The sequence below is a fragment of the Mytilus californianus genome, unplaced genomic scaffold (genome assembly GCF_021869535.1).
Source record: "Mytilus californianus isolate M0D057914Y unplaced genomic scaffold, xbMytCali1.0.p SCAF_2, whole genome shotgun sequence".
Lineage (NCBI taxonomy): Eukaryota > Metazoa > Mollusca > Bivalvia > Mytilida > Mytilidae > Mytilus > Mytilus californianus.
The window spans coordinates 91,024,214-91,047,283 of NW_026262668.1; the positions used below are offsets into that span (position 1 = coordinate 91,024,214).

Here is a 23,070-nt window from a genome sequence, read left to right on the forward strand (position 1 = left end):
TCTGTTATGATTTTAATCTATTTTTACATGATTTCCAAAACCAAAGTAGAATCAGGTGAGCGACACAGGCTCTTGAGAGCCTCTAGTTCAGTTAGAAACAGACACTACTATTTCTTCCTGTGGAAATTTTATTCCAGAATGTCTTTCATTTGGAACTAGTATTATAAAGGAACTTCTATTCCATGACAATTCACAAAGACAAGTTATTCAAAGCAGTTAAATAATTAAAAGTTAATCTTTTATTTCATGAAACTTTATAAATACATGCAATAACATAAAAATGAAATAAATACAAAAAATGTCATTTTAATGCCATTTTTTTTTAAAAATAAATACAAAAAACACCACTTTGGAATACAAGATAATGGATCTTAGATGGCTACTTGTCATTTCAACAATGTCGATCAACACTTAAGGTAAGGTACTTTACTCTTAATAATTACTGGAACAAATTTTGTCAACCATTTTCTTTGAGGTAGATTGGGTATCTTCCACCATCTTGTATTGTAAAATAGAACCCAATACGCCAATACTGAGATATAGTTGCAAATTATATCTGTCATGTGACTTCTATCACCAAAAATGTAGGCATCGAGGGAATGGGTCAAAATGTTAAATGCTATATTGTACAAAATATTCGGGAAATTAAAATAATTAGTTGGTCACCCTCCCTTCAAGCGTACGGGAATTGAGATTACGTACCTACGGAACATAAATTATTTCTAGACTACCCTGCAGAACGATGATCCTGAAGATGTTTGAAATTTTTTATTAGTGCAGGGATACAGGCGCACCACACCTTCTATCTGGTAAATGATGTCATAAGGGTGTGTGTAATTGACGATCTTTTCTGGTGAAAGCCATAATTCGAGAAATAGCCTATTGGATTAGATCTTTAATAAATTATAAAAATTCTGAGAGAGGAATGTAATTCATTTGGAATGCTTTTCATCTAAATGAAATAAATAATGTGTTTTATCTTATTATTGTTTTGATAACATACAGAACTCCTGTGACACAAATTTTTTTTTTTTTTTTTTTCTGACAGCACATTATTAGAATTATTTTCTCTAATTTTTTCACTATTTTCACCTTTCCCAACCGATTGTGAAAAAATTGTTCTCCTCACTTGTGAAATAATTGTTCTCGGCAAATGATTGGTCGAAATTTAATTATGACGTCAAATTTTCATGGTTTTTTCTGAATTTCCTATTGTGAGGTCATGACACTAGAGGCTCTAAAGAGCCTGTGTCGCTCACCTTAGTCTATGTGCATATTAAACAAAGGACACAGATGGATTCATGACAAAATTGTGTTTTGGTGATGGTGATGTGTTTGTAGATCTTACTTTACTGAACATTCTTGCTCCTTACTATTATCTCTATCTATAATGAACTTGGCCCAGTAGTTACAGTGGAAAATATTTTGTAAAAATTTACAAAAATTTACAAAATTTATGAAAATTGTAAAAAATTGACTATAAAGGGCAATAACTCCTTAAGTAGTCAATTGACAATTTTGGTCATGTTGACTTATTTGTAGATCTTACTTTGCTGTACATTATTGCTGTTTACAGTTTATCTCTATCTATAATAATATTCAAGATAATAACCAAAAGCTGCAAAATTTTCTTAAAATTACCAATTCAGGGGCAGCAACCCAACAACAAGTTGCCTGATTGGTCTGAAAATTTCAGGGCAGATAGATCTTGACCTAATGAACAAATTTATCCTCGTCAGATTTGCTCTAAATGCTTTGGTTTCAGAGATATGAGCCAAAAACTGCATTTTACCCTATGTACTATTTTTTAGCCATGTCAGCCATCTTGGTTCGCGGGTGGGGTCATCGGACACATTTTTTAAACTAGATACCCTAATGATGATTGTGGACAAGTTTGGTTAAATTTGTCTAAGTAGTTTCAGAGGAGAAGATTTTTGTAAAAAATTACAAAAATTTACGAAAAATGGTTAAAAATTGACTATAAACGGCAATAACTCCTTAAGGGGTCAACTGACCATTTTGGTCATGTTGACTTATTTGTAGATCTTACTTTGCTGAACATTATTGCTGTTTACAGTTTATCTCTATCTATAATAATATTCAAGATAATAACCAAAAACAGCAAAATTTCTTTAAAATTACCAATTCAGGGGCAGCAACCCAACAACAGGTTGTCCGACTCATCTGAAAATTTCAGGGCAGATAGATCTGGACCTGATAAACAATTTTACCACTGTCAGATTTGCTCTAAATGCTTTGGTTTCAGAGATATAAGCCAAAATCTATACTTTACCCCTATGTTCTATTTTTAGCCATGGCGGCCATCTTGGTTGGTTGGCCGGGTCAACAGACACATTTTTTAAACTAGATACCCCAATGATGATTGTGGCAAAGTTTGGTCAAATTTGGCCCAGTAGTTTCAGAGGAGAAGATTTTTGTAAAAGTTTACAGACGACGGACGCCAAGTGATGAGAAAAGCTCACTTGGCCCTATGGGCCATGTGAGCTAAAAAGGCGACCATGCCTGATGACGTCACATATAAAGAACACAACTTTCTGTAAATCTTTGAAAAGGAATGATAAAATTCATAAGGGAAACAGATTCCACCACTTTAACTCGTGTATTGCGATATTTCTCCACTCTCAACAGTTAAATTTTGATTATTTAAAAAGCTTGGCAAGTTTGCGCTTTTAATATTTAAATTTAACGGTCTCCAGTTGAGAAATATTGTAAGACACTTGTTTCAGTGGTGGAATCTATATTTCTCATATTCTATCTCAAAATTCTGTGGTATAGTTTTCCTTCTGTCACACAAAATTGGGTTTTCCATGTATAATCTACACATTCGGACAAGTTTACACAACCTGTAGCTTAAAAATAAGCCAGTGACCTACACTATCATATTTAAACAAATAAAGAATGATTTAAACTTCATTTTGGCAAATTATTTAAAAATTCTTTAATTTTTTGTTTAGACCGCTGATCTACCTTAACACTGATTAACTTACAGGTGTTTCATATGAATGCTTAAAACTGATTGATGAAAATGTCTATTGCAAACACTTTACAGATTTAAATAATTATCTCCCTTACCACAAATACCCCCTTTTAAATGTGTGATATGGGTCATGTTGATATACTTTGCAGATTGGATGCAACTTAATTCATTAGCAATAGATGTAACAAATTTGGGGATCACTATTACAAATATGTTTTGTGATGAGTAATGTTTCTTTATTTTTTTTGTTGAAGACTCACATATAAATCGATCTCTTTTCTGAAATGGTGCTGAAATGCATGCTTTCAAGAAGGTCTTCAAAAATTCCTGAAAGTTCTAAATGTCTAAATTATGTACAACTTTTGGTAGACATCATCAGGGAAAAGATATCAACTCATAGTTTTCCTCTATTTATTAATACTTCTATCTTTCAATGATATCTACTAGGCACATGTGTATGCAAATTATGTGTTTCTCTCTTTTAGTTTCTGATAAATGGGCTCGAACACACAAATTAATATTGATATTGACTAACCTATTCTACTTCTGTTGAAGCAAATTAAAATTAATAGGTAGAAATTCAGAATTAAACTATAAATTTATATCTAACTTCATCTCTCAAAACTTAAACTTTTAACTTACTGGTAACTGATTTATCTTTGTATGATTAACTTTGGTACTTTCATCAAAGCCCCAAAAAAATCCAAAATATTACCACAGCCAAAATATCCTAGTTTACAGTACATGTATTAAAAAATGACTGTTAAATGGTTTTCAGGTAAAACCATATCTCCATTTGTAATAAAACAAGTTTAATATCAGCAGAACAACTACTTTTTATATGTTCTTATTGTTAAAAATCACAGATCTTTGAATAAAATTAAAAACAGTTAATCTAAAATTTCAATTATGTATGATCTTTGATGAACGATATTATGATAAAGTACTAAAATATGAAAATAAAAAAATACATATATAACAAATATAAATATAGCAATCACCTTTAATCAGATGAGCAAATATGTTTAATGAGTGAAATATTCATTTAAAGCTTGGTAGCCAAAAATACATACATATAGTAATCTGCTAGTCTACACTATAATGTTCTAACTTAAAGACATATTTTTTTTCAAAATAACATCATTTTAATGTATGAAGAACAATTCAAATTATAGTATCACAACCTGCAGTTAAAAGACTAGTACAAAAATTCTGAAATAATAGGACAAGTTATGTGGAGAAACAACAATGATTACTACAAGGTGATACCTTTACACATACCGGTATATGAATTATAATACTTGAGTTGAAGTAAAGCATGAACATATTAACAAAGTAAATATATAAAGCAGTATACTTTCAATACATGTTAAAGACATAATACTCAGATTTTTATTTATAGCATTAGTTACAAGAACAGAAATTATTACAAATACTGCAATAAAATATAGTGATTTCCAAGTAAAATAAACAAAGACAGATATTGTCACGTGTGTAATAAAACCTGTCATTTCACTCATCTGACATCATGCAATAATTAGTCAAGACATTGTCAATGGTGTTGGATCAAAAGATTTGAGAGACATAGAAAAAGTTTCTTGCATTTTCTTTGTTACTGGCCTTTAGATAGATATAAGAAGATGTGGTATGAGTGCCAATGAGACAACTCTCCGTCCAAGTAAAAATTTATAAAAGTAAACCATTATAGGTCAAAGTACGGTCTTCAACACGGAGCCTTGGCTCACACCGAAAAGTAAGCTATAAAGGGCAACATAGAGTCAACATAAAGAATAACTAATCCAAGAATTCAAATAACAAAAATATTCAACTGATGACCAAAAAACAGTGATAATTGACACATGCTATACATGCAACCCTGAATTAGGTCACTTATTGAAAACAAGTTTATGTTTGAATTCTTTGATTTTATAGTTATTTAAATAATGTTTAATGAGGGGCGTAAAGGGGGGTAACTGCACGGAAGAACGCGAAATAAAATTGCCATTTCACGATGAACAAACAATTAAAAATTTCTTGCACGTTGATCTTTTTACCGATTTCACGAAACACAGTGAATAATGAACCTTTTTTACGGCTGCACGTGAAATAAAAATGGCAAAACACATTGCACGAAAATAACCCTTTACCACCCTCTTTAATCAGAACACATTCCTTTTAAAACATTAAAAAGAATTTTCCATATGAATGGCTAACAAAGTTTTTGTCTATCATAAAAATATATCTATATTTGCAACTGTATACATTAGGTCAACTGGGATAGCAACTTTTTTTGGCTGCCTCAGAAAAAACTAAAAATATAAAGGTACACAAAGGAACTATGTTTCATTGTCTCCATACTTTGACATTACCAACTGCTCAAGGGAGATAACAAACATATTTTTGTAGAAAGATTATGGTTCCACTAAATGCTGATTTGAATATCTGTGCATTCCTATGATCTCTTACTGCTGACTGCTATAAGCATCGGTGAAGACAGTATCTCTTTCTGTTAAAGAATTCTTCTTAGAATCAACTGATCAATAATGAATATTCTGGTGACAAAATACTTAAGTTTTCTGCTTTTGTATGATTTCCACAATCTACTAAAGGATAAGTATTAACTGTTGTCTGTTCTTGATGTCCAAGTGAGGAATATGTGGCTGTTGTCCTGAAATTTAAAAATTATGTCACTTAATATCTGTATATAATATATGGCAATACTTTTAGTCATTTTAATGGTAAATACAAAATTTAAGATATAAAAATGAAAATAATGTTATATCTTTAATTGGAAGTCGCCTACACCTTAATTTGAAATGTTTAATTTGGAATACAAATTATATATGTGTAACACTCCCAAACGTGTCCTTCCCCCCAAACGTGTCCAATTCCCTCAAACGTGTCTATTCTCCCCAAACCTGTCCATAATATTCAATATTCTCCAAACGTGTCCAATTTCATAACCCCCAAACGTGTCCGATAATTGTTATTCGCCAAAACGTGTCCACTATTACACGCCAGAACGTTTCACGTCTTTTAGCGCTAATACATGCATGTCCCGAATGAAATCAATAACGTTCCCGGCAATTCTATGATGGGGGACACAGTTGACAAAGTGGTCATTTATTAGCATTAGTTTGTTCAATGCTGGTTGTTAATGATTAGCATAAAACATCATTGCAAATTTAATTTGTAACATATGAATTGACTTTTGACTGAAATTGATTATTGTCCTGTTGCAAGTATTTCATGCTCATTTAGAGCAAACATACATATAATTCTTGTACTGTTGAATTAATCGTTTACTATGTAAATTATTTTGTACTAATAAACTCTGATGATGCCTTTTTATATCAATCTGCACGGCTGGCTTTCAATAGAATTCCCTTTTTTCAACAGTTCTGATACAAACTGGTTTTCATGCTTTTTTTTTTTAATAAATTTTAGGTTTCGAGCATCACTAAAGACACACGAACAAGAGACATAATGTCCAGTGCCAAATATTTCATGCATTATTTGAAGACATCATATTAACAATAAAAAACTTTAGATAGGTTCTAATGACTCCAGTAAGACACTACTTTAATGTCCATTATGTCAAAGAGACCGTTTTAACTGCCACTAGAAAAAATAATGAATCCGGACAAAAATGTTGCCTTCCGAAATACAACTGATGGCACATTGAAAGAGTTGTTAGAAAGGTTTTGATCTGCAGAGAAATTTAGCTGAGCGTGGCTGCTTACATTTGCATCCGACATAGCTGAATGGACGCCCAACTTTAACCCAGGTTATACTGCCGGTTTAAAAAAGACTTAAAAGTACTTTATTTCTTTTTTTTAATAAAATAGTAAAATGAGTATACTTTAATGAAATAGTGATAACCAAATAACGGAAGTATTTATTATATGGACAAGAATGGTCGTTCGGTAAAAGAAAAAAAAAGAGCTTGATATGGACAAGTTTTTGGGATTGGGCACGTTTGGGTGTTCATTAACTAGAGGCTCTCAAGAGCCTGTGTCGCTCACCTGTATTTACTGATGCTTTGGAAATCATGTAAAATAAGGTTAAAATCATAATTAATAGTATTAGATATTAGATATTATAATGATATCTAAGATAATAACAAAAAACTGCAAAATTTTTGTAAAATTACTAACTCAGGGGCAGCGACCCAAAACGGGTTGTCAGATTCGTCTGAAAATTTCAGGGCAGATAAATCTAAATCTGATGAACATTTTTGCCACCTGTCAGATTTGCTCTAAATGCTTAAGTTACAGAGATATAAACCAAAAACTGCATTTTACCCCTATGTTCTATTTTTAACCAAGTCGGCCATGATGGATGGAAGGCGGGGTCATCAGACAAATTTTTTAAACTAGATACCCTAATAATGATTATGGCCAAGTATGGTTAAATTAATTTGTCTCAGTAGTTTCAGAGAAGAAGATTTTTGTAAAAGATTACAAAAATTTACAAAAAATTGTTAAAAATTGACTATTAAGGGCAATAACTCCTAAAGGGGTCGACTGACAATTTTGGTCATGACAACTTATTTGTAGATCTTACTTTGCTGAACATAATTGCTGTTTACAGTTTATCTCTATCTATAATAATATTCAAGATAATAACCAAAAACTGCAAAATTTCCTTAAAATTACCAATTCAGGGGCAGCAACCTAACAACAGGATGTCAGATTTGTCTGAAAATTACAGAGCAGATAGATCTGACCTGATAATCAGTTTTACCCTATGTCAGATTTACTCTAAATGCTTTGGTTTCAGAAATATAAGCCAAAATCTACATTTTACCCCTATGTTCTATTTTAGCCATGGCGGCCATCTTGGTTGGTTGGCGGGGTCATCGGACACATTTTTTGAACTAGATACCCTAATGATGATTTTGGCCAAGTTTGGTTAAATTTGGCCCAGTGGTTTCAGAGGAGAAGATTTTTGTAAAAAGCTAACGACGACGGACGACGACGGACGACTGACGCCAAGTGATGAGAAAAGCTCACTTGGCCCTTCGGGCCAGGTGAGCTAAAAAATGGACACGTTTGGTACATGTAGTTCATACAAATGATACGCTTTGGCGCCCTTTTACATTTTAAGACATGTTTTGCAGTTCAGTGACGTCATGTGGACACGTTTGGGGGAATCGGACACGTTTATACATATGTATAAAGTTGATCTAAGACTGAATGTCTACACAATACAGATCTTATCAGGAACAAATATTTCTGTGAAGAAACGAAAACATTATGCGAAAATAACCAGATTTTAAACAGTGACATTATTGTCAAAATAACATAAATTATGTTTAGCCCAGATAATAATTTTAAACTCAAGTTTCACACCAATTATTATTTTCAGCAATCCTGGACCCTCTGATAATAAAATTATTAAGACAGAATGGTGCAGCTCCTCATGTCTTTTATATATACACATTGTTTCTTTTCCTTTTTCCAAATTTTTTTCCCTACATTAAAAATCATCATACTGAAATATTAGTTTTTAAGAATTTAAAAGCTGAAGTTATATTAGACTTACTGAAATATCATCACATACTGAGTAAAGAAAGGTTCTGGATTATTACATCTGCTCCTGTAAAATAGATGTGCATGATTAAATTTTGTGTATATTTAGTGATCAGTGTGTATAAACTCAGTTAAACTTTGTAAACTAATTCAGTAGACACGAAATATCTACTTCAACCAATTAATCTTTACAGTGCATGGACATAAGTATTCATCACCTATACATTTCATATAAAAACTTTTTTGTTTAAATCTATTTTGAAGGCGTTTGTGTTTATATTTTTACAAACCAAGTGTTGAAAGAAGCAGAAATGTCTGAATTCTATTTGTTTATTTGGTGATAGATTTGTCTTCAGTTGTTTTCTGCTGATGCAAACATACTGAATTTTATTTCAGTTGAAATGTTTTGCAAATCCAGACAATAAATAAAAGTTGTGTTTGAATCATCAGAAAAACAAAACACTTCAAAACAAATGCTACTTTATCAAACCCTGTATCAGCCATCTGTGATGATATCGATATCAGCACGGTTGCAAAGGCTTTATCACACCCTTAATCTGTATGACGTCACGTCATCGACATCAGTCACCGTTGCAAAGGCTTTATCAAACCCCTAATCTGTATGACGTCACGTCATCGACATCAGTCACCGTTGCAAAGGCTTAATCAAACCCCTAATCTGTATGACGTCATTTCTGAATTTTCATTGAAGTTTTAAGTTATTGTCCCTTGTCATATCTTCTTTTGACAGTTCTCAGATATAAGGATAGTTTGGGAGGCATTTCACAAAACTTTTTGTTGAATTCTGACTCATTACTGAGAATTAAACAGACCAGCTATTGCTTCAAATGCATTCTTTTTGTTCCATTTTCTTCTCCGAAAAAAGAATCTATTTTGACAAGATGACATTTTTATCTGACAATAAAATATTAGTACAGAAAAGTCCAGGTAAATGGTCCCCAGTTTTTATTTATTTATACTATCTTTTTCTCTCTCTCAATTTTTTTCTTTCAATAATTTTTTTTTGGCTTTTGTGTTTGTGTACGCAAGTGCGTCGTTGCATCAAGGGTAGCTACACCACTGTTTAGACAGGTTTCACTCAATAATATACTTACGCCATTGCCCCCAATCCGTTATCTTTACTGAAAGTGATTCCAACATTGACATCAAATTTCCTTGTTGATCTCATTGGCACATTTAAGGTAAAGCTAGACTTGGTTGTATTTATGAGTTTAACATTGAATTCTACAGCTATAGAGTTCTGTGTTAATGTTATAGGAAAGTAATTCAAGTTGGATATATTGAATGGATACTGAAAAGAAAAACAATATATCTGTCATATAACTTCATTAAATAATATGATCATTTCAGACCTTACACAGTTAAATCAACATTTGCATTTACTCATGATGTTGCCCTGTCGATATTATATTCTAAGGAAATAAAACCTTACCCTAGAATCAGTTGGTGCTTACTTGGCCATTTAAATTTTGCAAAGTGAACTGTCCAATTGAATAAATTCAATAGCTATTGTTCTCTGTGGAGTTCATTCAAGGGGAACAGTAAATTTCTCCTTGAAAATACAAAACATTCATTGATGAGTTGAAATTGAAGAAGACATGTTTAACTGATTTTCTTGTTGTCTTATCCGCTTGACTTATTATCAAACAACTGTTTTAGTAGGAAACTGAAAATACTTTTTTATGAGGTATTCTTTTAGCCATCTAATACATAACTGGTATTTATTATGCTATTAAGTTTGACTAAAATATCTGAATTTGTTTTGTTTCTATTCTGCAGATACAAAGCATGTGTAATTTGTCAAAATAGTTTCATTTTGACTGACCTCTTCATAAAGTAATAGAAGCACACAGAAAAAAAGTTTATCCTGTAAAACTGAAAGAGAAGTAATATAAGAACACTTGTGACTATTGATTGTATATGTAATACATACTGTGACTTCAAAGTAAACATATTTCTTTGCAGTATCTATGGTGAGATTTTTTGGTGATAACAGTGATATGTTACTAGCTATGGTAACATCTCTTTGCGAAAGGAAGAAAAATAACAGTCCAGCCATAACAATACAAGTAAATACAGCTATCCCTACATACAGGCATCTGGAATAATATATATATATATAACATGTTTGCATTATGGTACATAAAGTTGTTGTAGTAGAACTAATACATATTACAAGATTATGGCTCAATCCACAGTGTAGTCAGCCATAATGGTATATCTAATTTATTAATTACCAGATCTACAGACAAAACACTATTACTTCACTATAAAAAGAATTGTCTATCTCTTGTGATAAATCCAAAACTAGTAATACTTTATTTAGCATCTTCATTCTTATAGAAGTATATAAAATCTCATTAACTCTGTCAAGAACAATAGAATTAGCAACTTAAACTAAATGCTAGTAATAGTGTGTTATTGCTAGCTGAGTTGTTACAAAGTACTAGGTTTATATAATATAGTGAATGCCATCCACAAGTACTCCAGTGAGTATCCAGAGTCAACATTTCAGAATGACTTTTCTGAACTTAATATATATTTGGGCCAAAAGGTCAAAAGTCAAGGTCACAGCAATTATTAACAAACCTAAATTCTTGCAAAAGAAATAGAAGTATGATAATAGCTATTTTTTTGCCACTGCAATTGCAAAATAGTAAAATTATTCAAGACTTAAACAAGAGTGCACACAATAAAGTCTTACAGATAAAGTTTTCACTACAAGTATCACATAAACTTAATATTTTTAAAGATTCATGACAATGAGGTCAAGGTCAGATAAAACCTGTGTGACAGACATGTACACCTTACAATTATTCCATGCACCAAATATAAATAACCTATTGCTATTAGTATTTGAAAAACAGACCAAAACACAACAAGAGTCTGTCAGAGTGACAGCAAACTGGATTTTCCTGCAGAGGTCGAACCCTGAACAGTTGAGCAAGTATGGACACTACATTTAAGCTTAAAACAGCTCTGAATTTGGACTGTGGTTGAATATTTGACACAACACAGGTTTGTGACACAAAACAAATGTGGTCAAAGAACTGAAATATTTGAAATTGGACATTCAGCATTTCAAAGAACCCCATAAATTCAATTTTTGTTGAATCAAACAAAGTTTAATTTTGGACCCTGATTTGGACCAACTTGAAAACTGGGCCCAAAAATCTAATATTTAAATACAGGTTCAGCCTCAGCATTTGAAAGAACCCTATATATATATTTAATTTATGTTGAAATGGTAATTTTATCCATAATATTTTCTGTGCAAAGGGAAATAACTCAAACTGGAAAAAAAGTTCTCTAAAATAGGATATGATGCAATTTTTCAAATTATAATCAATAATATAATAACAACAACCAGTTCTCTAAAATTAGATATGATTTAACACTCAAACATTGTTAGAATCAGCATATCAAAGAACCAAAGAATTCAATTTTTGATGAAATTAAACAAAAGTTTAATTTAGTACCCTTTGGACCTCAATGTGGTATTATCATATTTATATAATGAAAAGAAATACAGGTTTAGATTAAGCATTTCAAAGAACCCTATATATATTCAATTTATCTTGAAATCAAACACAGTTTATTTTGGACCCCGATTTGGACCAACTTGAAAACTGGGCCCAAAATCAGAAATCTAAATATATGTTTATTAATAGACAATATAAGCTAAGTTTTTAAAGGAGTTCACTTCAACAGAAAAAAATATATAGCATTCAGAAAATTAGTTTATACAGAATAAAAACAAACTTGCCACAAAATTCTTCAAACAATTTACCAAAGAAAAGAATAAAAAAAATCCTAAATTTTATTTATCTTTAATACAATGTCTTTTCAAAATCTATAAAACTTATCAGTAACAAGAAATAATTGTAACAGGATGCTGTTACGAAGTCTCCCAAACAAAGCTCCAATAATTCGTCATTCCCATGGTAGCCTGACATTGGGCAAAGTCCAGTACAAATTGGTGCATGTGACACCTATGGATTGACCCTGTATGTCATTCAAATCTTCTTGAAATGACGAACAGGAATATATATGGTTGTTTAGGGGTGGAGATCACGACCGTTTACAAGTTCTCAAAGGGGGGAGGGGGTGTGATCCCCAGGGGACTCGCCCTTTATTTCATATGATTTGTTTTTTTGTCCCATACAAGAATATATATGGTTTAGGGGAGGGGATCTCGACCGTTTACAAGTTCTTAATTAGGAGGGGTGGGGGTGACCCCAGGGGACTCACCTTTTATTTCCTTTGATTTGTTTTATTGTCCCATACAAGAATATATATGGTTCAGCGGTGGGGATCTTGACCGTTTACAAGTTTTCAAAAAGAAGAGGGGTGGGGGTTACCCCCGTGGACTTCCCCTATATTTCATTTGATTTGTTTTATTGTCCCATACAAGAATATATATATGGTTTTGCGGTGGGGATCTTGACCGTTTACAAGTTATCAAAAAGAAGGGGGGTGGGGGTTACCCCCATGGACTTCCCCTATATTCATTTGATTTGTTTTATTGTCCCATACAAGAATATATATGGTTTAGGGGTGGGAATCTCGACCGTTTACAAGTTCTCAAACAGGAGGGGGTGGGGTGACCCCGGGGGACCTGCCTTTTATTTCATTTGATTTGTTTTATTGTCCCATACAAGAATATATATGGTTTTGGGGTGGGGATCTTGGCCGTTTACAAGTTTTCAAAAAGAGGGGGTTGGGGAGACCCCCCTGGACTTCCCCTATATTTCATTTGATTTTTTTTATTGTCCCATACAACAATATATATGGTTTAGGGGTGGGGATCTCGACTGTTTACAAATTCTCAAACAGGAGGGGGTGGGGGTGACCCAAGGGGACTCGCCTTTTATTTCATTTGATTTGTTTTATTGTCCCATACAAGAATATATATGGTTTCGGGGTGCGGATCTTGACCGTTTACAAGTTTTCAAAATGAAAAAGGGGTGGGGGGTGAACCCGGGGACTCCCCAATTATTTTGTTTGATTTGTTTTATTGTCCCATACAAGAATATATATGGTTAAGGGGTGGGAATCTCGACCATTTACAAGATAAAAGCACATTCTCAAATTGAAGAGGGGTGGGGGTAAGAATATGTATGGTTTAGGGAGACTTAATTATCTGCAAAATGTCTAATAATAAACACTAAATTTCAAACTTCATTTATACAGTCCTACAGATCTTATCAGGAAACAGAAAATTTTCAAATAAATCTGTCACTCCAATGATTATCATATGCTAAGATATTTTCCAGATCTAATTAATAATGAAAATCATACTTGCAATCTGAAGGGTTTGAACAGAACTATGGTTTAACATAGTACTCTAACATTACATATATAATAATTAATAATGTAATTAACTTCAAAATGTCTAATAATATAGCTTATAATCATCACCACTTAGGAAATAGAAAATTTTCAAATAAATCTATCACTCCAATGTTTATTTTGAGATAAGACATTTACTATGCTTAGTCATAATAAGATAACAAAAGAAAAATATTTAAAAATACCACTTTTGGATATTAAAAATGGTGATAACTCAAAAAGGAGAAATACTAAAAACTTGAAAATTGAACTTGACCTTCATTAAGTCACAAGAAACAACATATCTAAATTTGAAAAAAAAATCATCACAGCGTTTTCATGTTATTGAAGAGACACTGTTTGGCAGCCGCCCGCCCACCGCACATCCCCAAATCAATAACCGTTATTTCCTTCAAAAATCTGGTTAAAAAAAAAACATTGACCAATGAACCATGCATGAAAATTAGGTCAAGGTCAGATGATACCTGCCAGACAAACATTTACACCTTACAATTATTCCATACACCAAATATAGTTGACCTATTGCTTAAAGTACTTGAAAAACAATATAAAACACAAAAACTTTAACATTGACCAATGAACCATGAAAATGAGGTCAAGGTCAGATGAAACCTGCCAGTCTGACATGTACCTCTTACAATCATTCCATACACCACATACAGTTGACCTACTGCTTATAGTATCTGAGAAACAGACCTACTCACTTAACTTTAACCTTGATCACTGATCAATGAAATATGATCGAGGGCAGGTGAACCCTATCTGACGAAAATGTAGACGTTGCAAGGTACCTATATACCAAACATAGTTATCCTATTACTCATAATAAGTGAGAAATTCACAAATTCAATTTTTTTTCAAGCAGTCATTGAACCATGAAAATGAGGTCAAGCAAGGACAATGGACATATGACAGACAGAAACTTCGTAACATAAGATATCTGCATACAAGATTTGAAGCATCAAGGTCTCCTGCCTTCTGAAATATAAAGCTTTATACAAATAGTTTACACTGCCGCCACTGGATAGTTATCCCTATGTCTCCCATATTGCGACCATTCGTCGCAGGCGAGACAAAAACCATGTTAAACAAGAGTGCACGCGCTGAAATGTCTCGCCTGTTTTACTGACCATTGATTTTATGTTGAAAGTTTTAAATAAAGGTTTTACTACAAGTATCACATAAACTTAACATTTTTAAAGATCCATGACAATGATGTCAAGGTCAGATAAAAACTGTCACAGACATGTACACCTTACAATTATTCTATACACCAAATATAGTTGACCCATTGCTTATGGTAATTGAAAAACAGACCAAAACACAAAAACTTAATATTAACCAATGAACTATGGAAATGAGGTCAAGGTCAGATGATACTGGCTAGACAGACATTTACACCTTACAATCATTCTGTACACCAATTATAGTTGACCTATTGCTATTAGTATTTGAAAAAATAGATTTAACATTGCCCAATGAACCATGAAAATGAGGACAAGGTCAGATGACACCGTTTAGACAGACATGTACACCTTACAATCATTCCATAAACCAAATATAGTTGACCTATTGATTATAGTACTTGAAAAATAGACCAAAACACAAAAATTAACAATGGCCAATGAACCATTAAAATGAGGTCAAGGTCAGATGACACCAGCTAGACAGACATGTACACCTTACAATCATTCCATACACCACATATAGTTGACCTATTGCTTACAGTACTTGAAAAACAATCCAAAACACAAAAATTAACAATGACCAATGAACCATGAAAACAAGGACAAGGTCATATGAAATCTGCCAGTCTGACATGTACCCCTTACAATCATTCCATACACCACATATAGTTGACCTGCTGCTTGAAGTATCTGAGAAACAGACCTAATCACGTAACTTTAACCTTGATCACTGATCCGTGAATTGAGGTCGAGGACAGGTTAACCCTGTCTGACGGACATGTAAACGCTGCAAGGAACCTATATACTAAATATAGTTATCCTATTAATCATAATAAGTGAGAAATTCACATGACAAAATTATGAACATCTGCAGGATGTTATTTGAAAGATTTATAATACTCTATCTATAAGACTAACATCTTATGAACATCTGCAGGATGTTATTTGAAAGATTTATAATAGGTTATCTATCAGACTAACATCTTATGAACATCTGCAGGATGTTATTTGAAAGATTTATAATACTCTATCTATCAGACTAACATCTTATGAACATCTGCAGGATGTTATTTGAAAGATTTATAATACGTTATCTATCAGACTAACATCTGATGAACATCTGCAGGATGTTATTTGAAAGATTTATAATACTCTATCTATAAGACTAACATCTTATGAACATCTGCAGGATGTTATTTGAAAGATTTATAATACTCTATCTATCAGACTAACATCTTATGAACATCTGCAGGATGTTATTTGAAAGATTTATAATACTCTATCTATCAGACTAACATCTTATGAACATCTGCAGGATGTTATTTGAAAGATTTATAATACTCTATCTATCAGACTAACATCTGATGAACATCTGCAGGATGTTATTTGAAAGATTTATAATACGTTATCTATCAGACTAACATCTGATGAACATCTGCAGGATGTTATTTGAAAGATTTATAATACTCTATCTATCAGACTAACATCTTATGAACATCTGCAGGATGTTATTTGAAAGATTTATAATACTCTATCTATCAGACTAACATCTTATGAACATCTGCAGGATGTTATTTGAAAGATTTATAATACTCTATCTATCAGACTAACATCTTATGAACATCTGCAGGATGTTATTTGAAAGATTTATAATACTCTATCTATCAGACTAACATCTTATGAACATCTGCAGGATGTTATTTGAAAGATTTATAATACTCTATCTATCAGACTAACATCTTATGAACATCTGCAGGATGTTATTTGAAAGATTTATAATACTCTATCTATCAGACTAACATCTTATGAACATCTGCAGGATGTTATTTGAAAGATTTATAATACTCTATGATTTTTGTAGTTCAAGGGGCAAAAAAAGGTATTATACTGAATCCTTTTTGTTTCTTGTTTTTAATTTTTTCCTTATGTTCATCTTTTATCAAATTTGATTTGGTTATGACCATCAAGATGACAAACACCCCTTTTTATTTTGAGGTCACCGGGTCACAGGTGAAGCAACAATCAATATGATTGCAACTGTTCAGCTTATGCACCAATGGTGCTCCTGTATATTTTTTCAGTGTTTTTAATGTCTAAGGTCAAGCAACAAATCAATTCATGATGCCAAATTAATTTGAACACAGGAAACACCAAAGGCAAAGAAACAGTGCTTTTACTGCTGTTTTTTCAACTCTAAGTCACAGTGAGGCCTTCAGCATAATATAAATTCTCACCACACTGAAAGTTCAAGATGACAACCAGCATGGGTTTTAGCAGAATTCTTTGATAGCTGTTGATCAAAATACATATGTCATGTATGTGTAACTACAAACACACAGTATTGTTATCCCAATCTTAACTCGCTTATATATATTTTTAACTTGCCTCGCCAAAGGCGACAGCAGGTAAAGTTACCGCTCGTCTGTCCGTCTGTCTGAAAGACTTGGGGAAGAAAAGTTTCATCAATTTTTTATTAGGTTCTATAGAAGGGAATGATTTTATATTTTGTCTGCAGCTCAATAACATTCTTTTTGTAGTGTATAAGCAATTTTTTACATCTGCCATACAGCCACTTCCTGTTTGCCGATAGTTTGAAATTTTACAACTCTCTTTGTACAAGGAATATTTTTCTTACTGTGACTTGACTTTAAGTGTTGCTCTCCACCTATTGCAGTTTATTCAAAATTCTGACCAAATTGCAATTTGTTTTATCAAACCAAACTGTTCAACTAGTCAGAAATTTTAACGAACTGCTGTAGAAACAACAGTCAAGTCGTTAAAGTGCAAGCTGATAAAATAAAGAATACATACAATCCCATTATACTTTAACTCTACTTCAATGATATTATGATTATGTATCTCAGAATTTCTATCAACAGGATGATTGTAATTGTCATTCAAAGGTGATAGGTAGTAATTTTTTAATTGCTAAAAAAATGTCCAAATTTTAAGTTTTGGCATTATTTCTTTTAAAATGGTGTTTTTCTATGCACACTACAAAGCTTTCTTTAAATTAATCTCTAGAATACTTGGTGAAATATACTTTAAACTTAAATATGTTCTCTTGAAGTTTTAAAGGGAGATAAGATCAATGATTTTAGATTATCTCCCATTGAAACTTATTAAAAATGTATTGTAATTTCATATTATATTTTACTGAATATAACACGTTTTAATTCAAACAGATGTCTGATTCTTATTAATATAGAAGACGTATTTTAAAAAAAAAAATTGTACGAAAGCTTTAAGTTTGGACATTTTTATAGCATTTCAAAAATTATTACCCATCACCTTTGGAATGACAATTACAATAAAATTGTGTACAGAAATTCTGAATTCATTTACATAATGTCAATAAAGTGGAATTAAAGTCTAATAGGATTGCAAGTATGCCTTATTAAATCACTTTGCACTTTCACTACTTGACTGTGGTTTTCTACAGCAGTTAGTCAAAATATCTGACCAGTTGAAGAGTTTGGTTTGATGAAACAAATTGCAACTTCAGGTCAGAATTTTGAATAAATTGCAATTAGAGCAACACTTAGTCAAGTCACAGTAAACATTTTCTTGGCTTCTATGGAAGGGGACAATTTTATATTTGGTCTACAGCTTGATAATGTTAATCAAGTTGTAACGTGTAAGCAATTTTAACATTTAGGCTGAGCCATGCAGCCACTTCCTGTTTGCCAACAGTTTAAAAAAATTTACATTCATTGCCCAAGGAAAATTTTCTGCCAACTCTTCTCCCCTGCCAGGAAAAGGTAATGAATTTATATTTGGTCTGGAACTTGATAATGTTGAGTTGTAGCCTGTAAGCAATTTTTACATCAGCAGTGCAACTACTTCCTGTTTGCTAATTATTTAAAATTTATAACACTCACTGTACTAGGAAAATTCTTGTAAAACATTTCTTGGCTTCTCTGGAAGGGAATGATCACTTATGCTTCAGTATACATGTTACCTCAACCAATTACATGCATCGTTCCAGACCCAGTATTGGTTTTGTTTATGTAAAAATTGTCTGATGAAATTTAAACTTTTTCATATAAAAGTCAAAAGTTTCCTGACAGTTCATATGAATTTTGTTATTTCCATTTACCCAATGAAATTTGCATGACCTAAGATTTTGTGAAAATATTGTACACAAAAGCTAATAAGTAATTAATCCAAAGTATTGCTGGTACAAGTCTTCTTCTGAAAAAAATATGACATGTCCCTTTCATTTGGTAGGCACAGGGAACCATCTAGGAGGTGACTCCCAATGTGCCCACTATCATTATGGATAAATGGAAATTACAAATCCACCAGCACCTGATGGAGCTGCACTGTAATTTTCTATATTGTTATATGACTGTGCTACGTATTAGTATGGAATTTATGCTTTGTATGTTAGATTGAGTAAAACATTATTTACATGGATGCTTAGACTGTCCTACATTAAGGGAGTTTACTTTGTTAAAATTAGAACATTATTTTCATGGATGCTGGGAGTGTGCTACATTTTTGTACATATCAGTTTGGAAGTTATACTTTGTATGTTAGATTGAGTAAAAAAATATTTACTTAAAAGTTGAGACTGCTCTACATATACATTTATGTATATAGATGAAGTTGCATTCCTGAAATGATAACATAAGTATTTCCATTCATTCATGTTTAAGACATTTGTCTGATATGTTGCATTACTTACGTTCGTCTAGGTTTAAGTCGCTTATCTCTCACTGGAATGAGTGCTACAAGTTCTCCTTCTTGTTCTATGAGGGAAAAAAAAGCATTTATATGACATATGTAAAAGTCCAGTGATCCAGAAATTTTTCAGAGGGTTGTCACCAAAACGATCATTCAAAATATTTCAATTTTTTTTTTTAATACCGTAATATCATCAAGATACATGAACAAAATGTAGTACTTAACAAAACAAATGGTTAGTCATTGGTAACACATGGTTTACAAAATTGATTCAAATTTTTCTTTGACCGCCTCGGTTGCGACAGGTCAAAGACTGGAAAATTTGTATTTCCAGCTTCTGCTATAAGTGTGTGGCATATAGGAGTAGAGAAAAGACTGGTTGGCTCACAGTCAGAATAATGTGCATGGGTAGGATTACATGTCTTCTTGTGGTATTTTTCCTTGTGAACTAAGCACATTATGAATCTGACTGTGTCGGTCTAGTACAAAGCAGGATTTATATTCATATAACATTACCATGATCTTGTCCTGTATTTGCATTTAACTTGACACTGGACATTAAAAAGATATCTATTGAATCATCATCATTTTTCTTTCATGTCTGTAAGCAAAAAGTGAAGGCAAGCATATCAAGGTCGAAGTGTAAATCTGAATGCTTTACTGCGAACCAAATGAAACTTTTTTCCGCAGAGTCATCTCCTATCATGTCTATTGGTGAATCTATTTAAACTTTTGTTAGTTCTATTGTCCCATTGAATAAATACAATAGCTATTGTTCTCTGTGTACTTTATTCACTGGGACCTTTAAATTTCTTCTAAGAGAAATCCATCACTCATTGATTGAATTACCTGAGTAAAAAAAATATCTTCTAAAAGATGAAAATACATGTTTTAACTCACAAAACTGTATGTGATGTTGTATTTATTCAATATCAATAATATATTTTCAATATGTTCAATGTATACAGTGATTCAAACATTACAAGTTGATTTCTGACGAAATTTTCAACATTGTTCCTATTGAAATTTGTTTTTTTTTTTTAGTTTGACAAATAAAAACTGGAAAATGACAATGTGTAAATTAAGGCCTTCTTAAAAGTATTCTACATGTATAACTAAACAAACACAAAAAAAATGCACATTTCAAGAGGAACAATGCTAAATATTTTGTCAGAAATCAACTTTTTATGATTAAATCAGTGTTTATATTGAACAGATTGAAAATATATTATTGATATTGAATAAATACAACATCACATACAGTTTTGTGAGTTGAAACATGTATTTTCATCTATTTAGAAGAACATTTTTTTACTGTGGTAAATTAATCAATGAGTGATGGATTTCTCTCACAAAAAATTTAAAGGTCCCAGTGAAATAACTACACAGAGAACAATAGCTATTGTATTTACTCAATGGGACAATATAGAACTAACAAAAATTTAAATAGATTGACCAATAGGAGATGACTCTGTGAAAAAGTTTCATTTGGTTTGCAATTATTTTAGTTGCTGATTTTGGCAATGTCCATTGTATTTTTGCCAGACATACCACGTTTTCTATTTGGAAGTTTTCTATTTGGAAGAACACCCACTTGTTTAAACAGATCTGTTAAAGTTCATTGATACTTATCTTTGGACTGATTTGTGGTTTTTCCTGAGGAAAAGGGGTAATAATTTCAAAACATGTAAACAAGTTTTAAGGAAATTTATAAATGGTGGGGTACAAAAAAAATGTATATATATGTAGGATTTAGGATGTTGATTATAATCAGAGAGAACGAATGACAAATCATTCAGATTTTGGTAACACAGTTCTAATCAACAGCAGATGATTAATGTTCTGGAAAATTTGGAAGTAACATTTAAACATTTCAAACATAAATATATATGTAAAAATAAAGATTGAAAGCTTTTTAAAATTTAGAATTGTCTTTTCATTTTCATACCTGCACATCAATTTAGGAACCGAATTAGCAATGAATGGTCATTGATGACAAATTTCTTGTATTAAAATACAGGTCAAGTTACATGTATATGTTTTTCGCTATAAGGTATTCAATGGTATTGGAAATACAATGACAAGTATATTACTAGTGATAGACTAATTGGTAAATTAATCAAAATTTAAATTATACTCTATATGGTGCACCATTCTTGCCAACCTCAGGGGAAAAGGGCGGGGGGGTCATGTGCACTTGGTGACACCCCCTGATCCGCCTTTGTCCGAAGTAATCCTACATTCTGTCACAGGCATCTTCAACATTTTAGTTTCAGTCTAGAGTTAATAGGTTTATTAGATATTAATAATCCAGTCAAGCCTTCTTAGAATTTTAAAAAACTTAAATGGACAGAAGCTAGCTTTTTCCATGACGAAAAGACAGGATCCCGAGCAAAATCTTAAATTTTGTTTTTTTACATTATCAGTTTTTTACGGATAGCTGTTAATAAAGTTACAGTCTGAAGTAATATACATTTTTAAACTTCAATAACTTTGATTATTAATTTTCATGGACTTTTATGAAACTAGCACAAACGATTGTTCATTATAAAGAGATATCAGAGACATGTATACACAACATGTCTCTGGAGATATCAGAGACATATATACACAACATGTCTCTGGAGATATCAGAGACATATATACACAACATGTCTCTGGAGATATCATAAGGAGCAAAATTTTAGTTTTTTCCCCATTTTTACAACATTTTACTGATAAAGGGACTAAATTTCAGCTATATACTTAACTTAAGATTTTTACATTTAACTTTTATATGCATGTTGCAATATGGGATATATTTTTTCACATCCTCAATCTTTTTCACATTCTGAATAACAGTCTTAACAAACTGATCATGACAACCTTTTGGAATGTTTCCTTTTCCTCTACATGTTGGACAGGGTACACTCCCCCTTAATAACTCCTCATAAGTGTCTGATCCATTAGACGTTGAGCCATATCTACTTGGACAAGATCTTGATTCATTAACAAGATTATTCTTTTCGTTCTCTTGTTCTTCCATCTATACAGTAGCATGTGATCAGCCTGTCAACTAACTGTCAAACCTCGTCAAACAAGCAGTACAGTAGGCACAAATTTAAAATTTGTAGATAAAACGAAATTATATATATATACAAATAATACTGCTTTGAGACGATGTTCTAGTTATTTAATATTAATCATGTAGGAAAATATAGAACAAAAATTTGCATTGTTTGTTGAAAGATAAAAATAATACACTAATTTAGAAGAAAAAAACATAATTCGTTTTACATTGCTTATTTAA

The 23,070-nt window shown here is 32.0% G+C and overlaps 1 protein-coding gene across 1 annotated transcript; it reads right to left on the reverse strand.

Moving 5' to 3' along the window:
* Nucleotides 1-224: 224 nt before the first annotated feature.
* LOC127728479 (transmembrane protein 106B-like) lies at nt 225-22,865 on the reverse strand. Its single transcript, XM_052235877.1, has 6 exons — nt 22,647-22,865; nt 19,783-19,846; nt 10,487-10,652; nt 9,648-9,844; nt 8,546-8,599; nt 225-5,666 (listed from the first exon to the last, which is right to left on the reverse strand). The coding sequence occupies exons 1-6, from the start codon at nt 22,804-22,806 to the stop codon at nt 5,528-5,530; spliced, it is 780 nt and encodes a 259-aa protein (XP_052091837.1). The 5' UTR covers nt 22,807-22,865; the 3' UTR covers nt 225-5,527.
* Between the last annotated feature and the right edge of the window lie 205 nt (nt 22,866-23,070).